General features: G+C 36.9%; 1 protein-coding gene and 1 long non-coding RNA gene across 2 annotated transcripts; both read left to right on the top strand.

The window, feature by feature from the left end:
* The first annotated feature begins 7,475 nt into the window (after positions 1-7,475).
* LOC129900617 (uncharacterized) lies at positions 7,476-8,969 on the top strand. Its single transcript, XR_008769654.1, has 4 exons — positions 7,476-7,669; positions 7,904-7,969; positions 8,141-8,233; positions 8,932-8,969. It is a non-coding gene; the product is annotated as an uncharacterized LOC129900617 (long non-coding RNA).
* Positions 8,970-9,225: 256 nt separating this feature from the next.
* Positions 9,226-10,903, top strand: LOC129900614 (serine/threonine-protein kinase prp4-like). Its single transcript, XM_055975628.1, has 5 exons — positions 9,226-9,402; positions 9,485-9,977; positions 10,126-10,289; positions 10,478-10,551; positions 10,672-10,903. The coding sequence occupies exons 2-5, from the start codon at positions 9,872-9,874 to the stop codon at positions 10,676-10,678; spliced, it is 351 nt and encodes a 116-aa protein (XP_055831603.1). The 5' UTR covers positions 9,226-9,402; positions 9,485-9,871; the 3' UTR covers positions 10,679-10,903.
* Positions 10,904-11,465: the final 562 nt, after the last annotated feature.

Below are 11,465 nucleotides of genomic sequence, written 5' to 3'. Positions count from 1 at the left end.
TCCAATCATATACCATCAACTCAATAATCAACTCAACAATCAAGTCAAAGGACTCAACTCAGTAAATATGCAAATTAGAACTTAGAAATGTGATATAATCTAACTTACTTATCAACAAGCTCAATCAAACCAATCAAATCATGCACAGTCCACTTAATTTGGGAGTTTCTCTAACCGACAACCATCCTACCACTTATAACTAGGTGATGCACAACGAGCCACATCATTGCCACGTCCGTCCATACCTTGCCAGGGCATGAACGAATCAATCAATCATGGATTCCATCGATCAGTCAAGCCCTATCATTTCAGGATAATGAAATGGAAACCATCCGACTTTAATGGTTCGATCCCATGGGAAGCATCCGACTTTAATAGTTCCATACCTTCCTATGTTGGCAGCGTAGTTTATGGGGTTCGAGTATGGACTATACTCTTACCCAATTCGGTGCTTGATACTCCTCCCAAGACTCAATATGCACATATCCATCAAGTGAGTAAAATATTCAAAATAATCATTTAGTCTATTAGGACTTAGTTTCAAATCAACTCATTTAGTCTCATTGTACTTTTTTCAAAACTCAATCCATCTGGTCTCATTGGACCTTCACAATCAACTCATTTCAATCATCAAACTCTTCTTTCTGAATTCGATACCATCTCAACTCAATGAATGCAGAAAATATTAGATGCATTTAAAATGTAATTTCAACTCCTCAAATCAAACTCAAAATAGATATTTTTATGTAAAAATACTCAACTCGTTTATACTCAAAATACTCATGTTCAAAAATAATTAAAAGACTTCTCAAACTCAACTCATGCTTAAACTCTTTTTAAATCATAGATGAAAATAATTATTCTTTAAACTCAAAATTAGTGTATAAATAGTTTATGCAAAAATGTTCACAAATTATTTATTTAAACTCCTTATCAAAAGATCCTTTATTTTCAAAATGTTCATAAGACTCCAATCAAATCAAATTATGCAAATCACACGTCACATAATCACATTAGACTCCAATCCACTTCATCACACAACATCCTCATCAACATAACCTCTTCATTCACATCATCATCAAATATCATCATCAAATATCATCATCACATCATCGTCAAACATCTACTCCAAAATCCTTATTTAATTCTATGTTCAATTCATAGAGACAAAAGGACATTCTAACTCTGCCAAGGCTTTGTCTCTGTTTATGCCCTTCACACTCATAACTATCCCAAAATTCTCATATAACTAAAAATCAATTTCATCAAACTCATGAAAAGGAATACCTTATTTCACTATGAAAAATAATTTTGTTTTCATTATACATAAAAACCATTAATCTCATCCTCAAGGCAAATTATGACCAAAAAGGAAATCTCATCTTGGGTTCATATGAATGAATATATGAATTCATACTCTCAACAAAACTCAACTCAAGAACACCATCAATACACATGAATTTATGTACAAAAATTCATTTGTAGTAAATAATATGAAAGATAACTATTTAGAAATTTAAGTCATGGAAATCATAAATCAAGTAATAGTAAAAAGAAAATCTTTCTATAATTTTGGGAAAAATTCAAGAAAACCTCCATGGGAGGTTCAAGCTTTTCACCATTTTCATCCAATACATCTATGGGGAATATGGAAGAACTCAATCCATATTTTAGGTTAGCCTTACATACCTGGAAATAAAAAACATCCCATCGAAAACCAAAGACATGACTTGAAGATCTTGAATCCTTGAGCTTTTGAGAGGATTTCTTGTTGGAGATGTTTGAAAGAGAAGAGGGATGAAGGTTGGGGTTTCTTTGGAGAGACAAAAATCTAAAAAAATATGGTCCAAAATATTCCAAGTGAAGGTATATATAATTAGGGAAAAAGTTCAAGTTGCCCCTCTTTAAAAATCTGGAAAACTGGGCAAAAATCTTGCTGGCGCTATAGTGGCGCGTCGCGCCACTGCAGCGCCAAGCAAAAATAGGCTAAAAACCCTGCACATCTAATAGTGACGCTTTACGCCAAGGACCAAACTACTGAGGTTGTTTTCTAGCGCTATAGTGGCGTCGGGCGCCACTGGAGCGCCAAGCCTAAATTTCGCCCAGGCCTGAAATTTCTACAGTACTAGTCTGTAGTAAATTGGTCATAACTTTTGACTCCGAACTCCACAAATTGCAATCTTCATGGCGTAGGACAAAAGACTCAAAGACCTTTAATTTGGTAGGTAGTGGTCCATCCAGTTCATTATATTATAGGAGATATGGTCGTTTGAAGTTGACCCTTATACTAACTCATCCAAAAACTTAATCGATTGGAGTTCTTTGGACTCAACTTGGTGTTAGAGATCCCTTATGACCCCTAAATACATCTAACACACTTCAAATACTTAGGAATTAATCCTAACTCATGTGTAGAATTACAAGTCCTCCGTTCTGAGTCTATCCACATATGAAGAAATATTCTAGTCTTTGCAAAAAATAATCTGGGGTGTTACAGTTTTGATAAAATGTAAATGATATTTTTGAAGTAAAATGATTGATGAAGAGGTAATGAGATGAGTATGCTGATTTAAATTAAAGTCCAATGAGACTAGATGATGAATTTAATATGAGCACATATTTTGGGAGTAGTATTGAGCACCGAGTTGGATAAGAGTTTAAATTAACTCAAACCCCAAAACTACGTAGCCAGCATAGGATGGAGGCTATGCCTCTTAAGTCCCAAAAAGAGGACTTTGATGATTGGATCCAAGATGGTGATGTCCTTTACCCTGGCAAGGTAGTGAATGAATGTGGCAATGACATCGCTTCATTGTATCATTGCTAGCTCATAAGTGATGGTTGTCGGTTAGAGAAACTCCCAACTGAGTAAGAATTTCTTATTATTATTTTAAATTTGCACTATATATAAATGTTGAGATGATGTTGAGTTCTGAGCTGAATTTTCCTGAGAAACATTTCTTGATATATGTCCTTACCTTCCTGCCATTTTACATACTTGTACATTCCACGTACTGACGTCATTCGACCTGTATCGTTTTATAATGCATATACAGGTGTTAGAGATCCTCAACAGGCGCATCGTTGAAGATCATTTCTTTTCGGCTATTTGGTGAGTCTTTCTTGTATTCGGAGGAACTCCTTATCCTTTTATTATTGTTGAGCGTGATCTTTCTTTTGAGGCAGTCATGGACATATCATTGGCACCATCTGATAGTGTTAGAGGCTTCATAGACAGATTTTAATGATGTAATTGGAGTAGTTCTCCTTTGAAACTACTTCTTCTAAAAAAATCTTCTTTCATTTGATATTGTTGATGGAGAGACCACATAAGTATTCTTATTAAGTCTTCAGCTGATGAACGAATAAGTGATGAGACCAAGTGGTTCTCTTAGAGGCCAGCAATAGTTTTTGAGTGCCGGTCACGCCTAGGGTACCCTCTCGGGGCGTGACAAACTTGGTATTAGAGCACAGAGTTCAAGAGTCCTAGGGTGTCTATGAAGCCGTGTCTAGTAGAGTCTTGCTTATGGGTGTATAGTGCACCACACTTATAATCAGGAGGCTATAGGACATTAGGAAATTGTTTCACTTCTTTCATATCTGAGTTCGTGCGATAGAGTTTAACTCTATAACAACTTCTTTTATAATTCGTGCATTTACACATTTCAGACATGCCTCCTAAACGTTCATTTAGTCAGAGGAATGCTGCCAGCACTGCAGTTCCACAGTTAGTGATACCTCCATAGAGAACTAGGGGCCGACCTGCAAGGTCTACTAAGGTACCCCAAGTACCTACTGTTCAGACCATTCCTACTTCTGAGGAAGATTTTCGAGGAGCGATTGCTATGCTCACCCAATTGGTGGCTGCCCGAAATAGTAGCCAAAGTTCACCAACTCCTAGCTCTAGTTATCAAGATTCGTCTGCTACCACGAGGATTAGAGATTTTCTAAGAATGAATCCGCCGGTCTTCATGGGTTCCAAGGTTGACGAGGACCCCCAAAATTTCATTGATAAGATGTAGAAGATACTAAAAGTGATGCATGCTACAGAGATCGAGGGGGTTGAGTTGGTGTCTTATCAGCTCAAGAATGTGGCAAATGTATGGTATAACCAGTGGGAAGAAACTAGAGGTGAGGATGCGGAGCCGGCTCTTTGGAATGAGTTTGAAAGAGCATTTCTTGATAACTTCTTTCCCCAAGAGCTATGTGAAGCAAAAATTGAGGAGTTTATGAACCCCAAGAAGGTGAGTATGACTGTGAAAGTGTATAGTTTGAATTTATTCATTTGTCCAAATATGCCCCAGAAATGATTCCTCATATAAGGGCCAAGATGAGAAAGTTTGTCTCTGGCCTAGGCAAACATGTAAAGAAAGAATGTAAGGCAATGTTAATGATTTCTGACATGGATTTTTCTAGATTGATGGTTTATGCTCATAAGGTTGAGGAGGACAAGAAAAGGGACCGAGAGGAACACTTAAGCAAGAAGGCTAAGTTTGTTGGGCATGAGAACGAGCAGAAGCAAGGGAAGGGTAACAAGTCCTTCTTTCAAAAGAGGTCTTCCAATTATGCACCTTCCCCAACAAATGCTTTTACACCTAATACTAGGTATGATCAGAGATCCCTAAGTCACAAAAACTTCTGAGTTCAGGGTTCTCAGTCCCAAGTAAGTATGGGTCAAGGTTCTAGAGAAAAGCCACCATGTGCTAGATATGGGAGGCTCCATTTAGGAGAGTGTCATTTGGGCACCATGCTTGCTACGAATGTGGAAAGACAGGTCACTTCCAGAATGAGTATCCTTCAAAGATATAGGGAGATAGAAGTAGTAGAGGTTAATTTTCCTTTGCAGCTCCACAGAATAGAGGTAATCAGAGAGGTGCAGCTTCAAGTGTAGGCGGGGGAACAAATCGTCTGTATGCTATGGGTAGTCACCAATACCAAGAAAATGCACCCGATATTGTTATTGGTATGCTCTGAGTCCTTTCTTTTGATGTGTAGACATTACTTTATCCAAGTACTACGTTATCTTTTGTGACTCCTTACTTAGCTAGTAAATTTGAGATCCTTCTTGAGTGTCTTCTTGAGCCTTTCAGCGTGTCTACTCCTGTTGGTGAGTCTATCTTAGCTAAGAGGGCCTATAGAGATTGTACTGTGTCAATCTATCACAGGGATACCATGGCTAACTTAGTTGAGTTGGACATGGTTGATTTTGATGTGATTCTTGGCATGGACTGGCTTTATGCTTGTTATGCCTCAGTTGATTGTAGGACCCGAATTGTCAAGTTTTAATTTCCAAATAAGCCTATCTTAGAGTGGAAGGGGAGTTCTGGAGTGCCTAAGGATAAATTTATTTCCTACCTAAAGGCCAGAAAGTTAATCTCTAAGGGATGCATATATCATATAGTCTGAGTCAAAAATATTAATGATCAGTCTCTATCTCTTGAGTCAGTTCCCATTTTGAATGAGTTTCCTGAAGTCTTTCCTGAGGATCTCCCCAGAATACCTCTTGATAGAGAGATAGACTTTGGTATTGATGTCCTTCCTGATACACAACCTATCTTCATTTCTCCTTATATGATGGCCCCCGCTGAGTTGAAAGAGTTGAAAGAACAACTGAAAGACCTACTAGATAAGGGATTTATTAGGCCAAGTGTCTCACCTTAGGGCACTCTTGTCCTATTCGTGCAAAAGAAAGATGGTTCCATTAGAATGTGCACTGATTACCGACAACTGAACAAGGTCACCATAAAAAACAAGTATCCTCTCCCCAGAATAGATGATTTATTTGACCAACTTTAGGGTGCCACATGCTTCTCTAAGATAGACCTTAGATCAGGCTATCATCAGTTGAAAGTAAGAGAATGTGACATCCTGAAGACGGCTTTTCAAACCCGCTATAGTCATTTTGAGTTTCTTATTATGTTCTTTGGATTGAAAAATGCTCCTGCGGCTTTTATGGACCTCATGAACCGGGTATTCAAGCCATACCTGGATACGTTTGTGATTGTCTTCATCGATGATATTTTGGTCTACTCTAGAAGTAAGAGTGAGCATGTTAATTACCTTAGGATTGTCCTTCAAACTCTTAAGGAGAGGGAGTTGTATGCTAAGTTTTCGAAGTGTGAGTTTTGGCTTGAGTCTGTAGCTTTCCTAGGCCATATTATATCTGGTGATGAAATTCAAGTTGATACTCAAAAGATTGAGGCAGTTAAGGTAAGTTCATTGTCTACGCTTCCAGGCAACTTAAGAATCATGAGAGAAACTACCCCACTCATGACCTTGAGTTGGCAATTATGGTATTTGCTCTTAAGATTTGGCGTCACTATCTTTATGGTGTACATGTGGATGTATTCCCAGATCATAAGAGCTTGCAGTATGTATTCAGCCAGAAAGAGATGAACTTAAGGCAGAAGGGATGGCTAGAGTTGCTCAAGGATTATGAAATGAGCATTCTCTACCACTCAGGTAAAGCAAACAGTTGCCGATACTCTTAGCAAGTTATCCATGGAGAGTACGGCCCATATGGAAGAGGAAAAGAAGGAGGCTATGTCTTTTAAGTCCCAAAAAGAGGAATTTAATGAGTGGATCCAAGATGGTGATGTCCTTTACCCTGGCAAGGTATTGGATAGATGTGGCAACGACATTGCTTTTTTGTATCATCGCTAGATCATAAGTGATGGTTGTCGATTAGAGAAACTCCCAATTGAGTAAGCATTTCTTATTATTATTTTAAATTTGCACTACATATAAATGTTGAGATAATGTTGAGTTCTCAGCTAAGTTTTCCTGAGAGAAATTTCTTGATATATGTCCTTACCTTCCTTCCATTTTACATACTCGTACATTCTACGTACTGACGTCATTCGACCTACACCATTTTATGATGCAGATATAGGTATTAGAGATCCTCAACAGGCGCATCGTTGAAGATCATTTCTTTTTGGCTATTTGGTGAGTCCTTCTTGTATTCGGAGGAACTCCTTATCCTTTTATTATTGTTGAGCATGATGTTTCTTTTGAGGTAGCCATGGACATGTCATTGGCACCATCTGATAGTGTTAGAGGCTTCATAGACAGAGTTTAATGATGTAATTGGAATAGTTCTCCTTTGAAACTACTTCTTCTAAAAAAATTCTTCTTTCATTTGATGTTGTTGATGGAGAGCCCACATAAGTATTCTTATTAAGTCTTCCACTAATGAACGAATAAGTGATGAGACCAAGTGGTTCTCTCAGAGGCCAGCAATGGTTTCTGAGTGCCGGCCACGCCTAGGGTACCCTCTCAGGGCGTGACAGGATTTGAGTTGGATACTGTCTCCACTTAAGCTTTTATGAAGATTGTAAATACACCTGAGCCTCTTCAGAGCTATTTTATCTGCTCTTCCTCTACATGTCTCTATCTCTCTCTCTCTCTGTCTCTCTCTTGTTGAATTTTTGGTCTCTAATTGTGGTTTTCATTTCTTGACATTAGGTGAGGTTTATGCGGATCATTCTACTGAGAAGCATGCAGCTAGAGATAGTTTGTATCAGAGCACATTGATGGTCCAACCAATGGTGCAGATGTCCATATTGATGAGATAACATTTTCTTCTGGGAAATCACCTTTGCGAGGTGGTTATAATTTTGAAGAGAAGGCTTCTGGAGCTGGTGGACTGGGACACGCTACTCCAGAGGTAGGTGTGTTCACTTGACCCTGAGATTCAAATGGGTTTTCTTTTCTGGTGATGTCATTCTTCTTTTTGTTTTATTTATCTTCCACACTACTTTCTGGGAGTCTTAATACTTTCCCCTTTTGTTAGGGGTTTGTTTTAGAATTAGTTGATGAAATACTTTCCAATTGGGTTCAAATATTTTGGGATGCTGATAATACGGCTTACTTCTTCTGATAATAAGTCATTACTTTGCAGTTTTCAACAGTGGAGCTAGTGAAGAAGCTTGAGAAACAAATTAAACGTCTCTAACAGCAACCACAGGTTAGAATATGTGCCCATTCTCTTTTTTTCCCCTATCTTTCAACACTTATTTATGTGAGCTTATAATCATTCTCCCATTTATGGGTTTGTTTTTAAATTAGTTGATGAAATAATACTTCGAAATGCTGATATTGCAGCTTACTTTTTCTGATCATAGTCATTACTTTGCAGTTTTTAATAGAGGAGCTAGTGAAGGAGCTTCCTAAACAAATAGAAAAATTCAAACAGCATCAACTGGAGCATGAGGACGGAGTTAAGCAATAGGTTGGAATTTAACTGCCTGTTAAATATAATTGACCACTGAATTTCTAGCAATTGGGCTCAAATGTTTTGGCATGCTGATAATTCTCAAAAATAGAAATAAAAAATATGTTATGTTGATAAAGCAGCTTATTTTTCTGATCATTAGTCATTACTTTGTGACGATATATTTGGAGAATCACCTGCTGCTATTTCAAAAATGGTGAGTCTGTCTTGGTTCCGTCATCAGAAATTGTTATTATTGTTATATTAATTCAAACAAAATGTGAGTGTCCCTTTCTTTCCTACTGAACCCAAAATGCAACGTAAAAAGGAACCATTTATTGAACTGATGACTGCAAAATGGCTTTTATTTTGTTATATTTCTAGTTGAAGGTTATTCTGTTTGTCCATATTGTGGGAGTGTATTACTTGGTGGCAGTTTTTGCTACTACTGTTCAGTTTAGAGTGTGATATCTAGGAATCATGTATTATTTGAATTCTATTGATTCTATGAATCCCTCTATCTTGTGTTGTATGCTCCAAGGTAAAACACTAGCCAATAAGTGAGAGAAAAAAAGAGGATTGTTCTGTTCTTTGTACTTGTGCTTAGACTGAATTGTGGGAAATAATTTATTGTACTTATGGAGAGTTTTTTCTTTGACAAATTAGGCTGTAATAAGTAAACTGATTTTATGTGTCTGGTTATATCTGCTTTGCAGGGCAAATGACATGGCAATGATCCGCAAAGGTATTATAGTAAGTATTTCATCTCATATTTTGTTTGGATCTTTCTTATTTGAGTTCTTACTTCAGAGCATGTTGATCACACTTCTAAATTTGTTTTTTTCTCCCTCTTCCTTGATATTTGCTCATGACAGTCCCTTCATTCTGTTATTTGATATATCATACTGCAAGTTGACATTCTTACCTCAAGAAAATAGCTTTATCCTTTTGCCTATTTTTGTCAACTTTTCCTGTAATGGCTGGTAACTTTTTTCTTAGTTGATGTTCTAATTCTCATTGACTTTTGCAAGATACTACTTCGGAGAAATTCTTGATGGCCATTATGAGATTCTTGCTGCTCATGGGAAAGACGTGTTTTATACTATTGTTCGGGATAAAGATTTGAAGGTTATACCCGGTGACCCGACAAAAGTAGCAATAAAAATCATTCATAATAATGAAACGATGTGAGTTAATCTATTAATTTCTCCATTTCGTACCAACCTTACTTGTTTTGGTGGCCTAATTGTTTTGTTTCTTCTCATCAAGTATAAAGCGGGTATGGAAGAGTTGGTCATATTGAAGAAGCTAGTTGCTTCAGATCCTAAAGACAAGCGCCGCTGTGTTCATTTAATCTCTAGCTTCAAGTACTCGAATCATCTTTGTCTAGTATTTGAGTCTCTCTGGATGAATCTCCGTGAGATCCAGAAGAAGTTTAGGCGTAACATTGGACTCAGCCTCGACGTTGTGAGGCTTTATGTGAAGCAACGTTTCAATGCTTTGAAGCATCGAAAGAGTTGTGGCGTGCTTCGTTGTGATATTAAACCTGACAGCATCTTGATAAGTGGAATGTTTTGAGTATTGTATCTTTTGCTGGCTTGCTAATTCACCCACTTTGCATCTGCTGAGAGTAGCTTTTCATCACTTTGCTTTTGTATGCGTATGATGACTTTTCTATATTTAATTGTTAAGGTAAATGAAGCGAAAGACAAGCTGAAGCTTTGTGACCTTGTGAGCCGTTTTTACCACGCCCCCGAGATCAGTAAGTATCATTTCTCAAGATTTGCCATTTATTATTTTTTGATCTTCCTTTTCACTTTGTTTCTTTTGTTTGATGCTCCAATGTTTTGATCCTAATTAGTTTTATGGATCTTCGGTTTTGTTTGTTAATGTATTTTTTCTTGTTGCAGTACTTGGCTTGCCATACGATCATCCGATGGATATTTGGTCAGTAGGTTGCTGTTTGATTGAGCTTTATGCTGGGAAAGTCTTATTTCTTTGTCATACTAATAATGACATGCTCCTTCTTCATATGGAACTGAAAGGTCCATTTCCGAAGAAGATGCTTAGAAAGGTTCGTCTTAAGACATTCTCTTAATGAAAACATTTATGATTTGAAGTTAATAGGCTGGTCAATGATTTGTTGTGGACAATTTTGTTATGATGATTGTATTAGGTAGCGGATTTTATAGTTTGTAATGAGTAATGCCATGATATAGCTAGTATGGAAACAATAATACTCTTTTCTTCTTTTATCACAAGGTGCATTTACATATCAACATTTTGACCAAGATCTCAATTTCCTCGCCACTGAAGAGGATCTCGCTACAAAGAAGGTATGTCTTGTAGACCCTTGAGCCCGTCTTTCAAACCTTGATAAACAACCCTTTATAAGAATGAATGGTAATAACTTTGCTGTACTTTTAAGTTTTGCATGTGCTTCTATTTGTTTGCAGGCTATAAGGAAGCTGATTGTCAACATGAAGCTAAAATATATCAGTTCAATAATTTTAGGTGACCCAGGTGAAGAATTAAAGATGTTGGCTCAGTTCAAAGACTTAATGGAGAGAATCTTTGTGTTAGATCCTCTAAAGAAAATCACTGTTTCTCAGGCATTAGAACACCCATTCATCACGAAGAAGTGAACAACAATGATGATGTAACACCCCAAATTTTGTAAATTTATTATGTGCCTTTAGATGATCTTGTTCTTATAGTAAATATTTTTTTATCACTTCTCTTGAATTTAAATTTAAATTTTGTTTGAAAAGAAGAAAAGAAGACTTGTTATATCTTGTTGATATTCATCATGATTTGCTTTAAACATCTTCAGATTTCAGACCCTTAATGGGTGTTTGGTTGTGTATTAAGGTACTAAAGCTACTTACTCGAGCTAAGGAGGTCGACATAATTGCTTGATTATTTGCTTTGAGGATCTATACTTGATGTTTGTTTGAGATTTTGGAACACTAAAGCTTCATCGTTTGCACATAAACTTGAATTTTCCTTTTAATTTATTTTGCTTAGATATTAGAAACCACTTCTCTACCTCCCAAGGTAGGGATAAGGTCAACGTACACTATAATTTTCTCAGAACTCACTTGTGAGATTACATTAGGTATGTTGATGTTGTTGTTGTCATATTGATTTTGTTGCTAGAAAGTATGTTTTGACTCTTGGAAACTTGGATAAATTAGCTATCATTGAGTGTACAATTTTGTAGTTGGGTTATGAATATGTTAAAGTCATA

The sequence above is a fragment of the Solanum dulcamara genome, chromosome 8 (genome assembly GCF_947179165.1).
Source record: "Solanum dulcamara chromosome 8, daSolDulc1.2, whole genome shotgun sequence".
In the NCBI taxonomy this organism is placed as follows: domain Eukaryota; kingdom Viridiplantae; phylum Streptophyta; class Magnoliopsida; order Solanales; family Solanaceae; genus Solanum; species Solanum dulcamara.
This window is presented reverse-complemented; position numbering and strand designations above follow the sequence as displayed.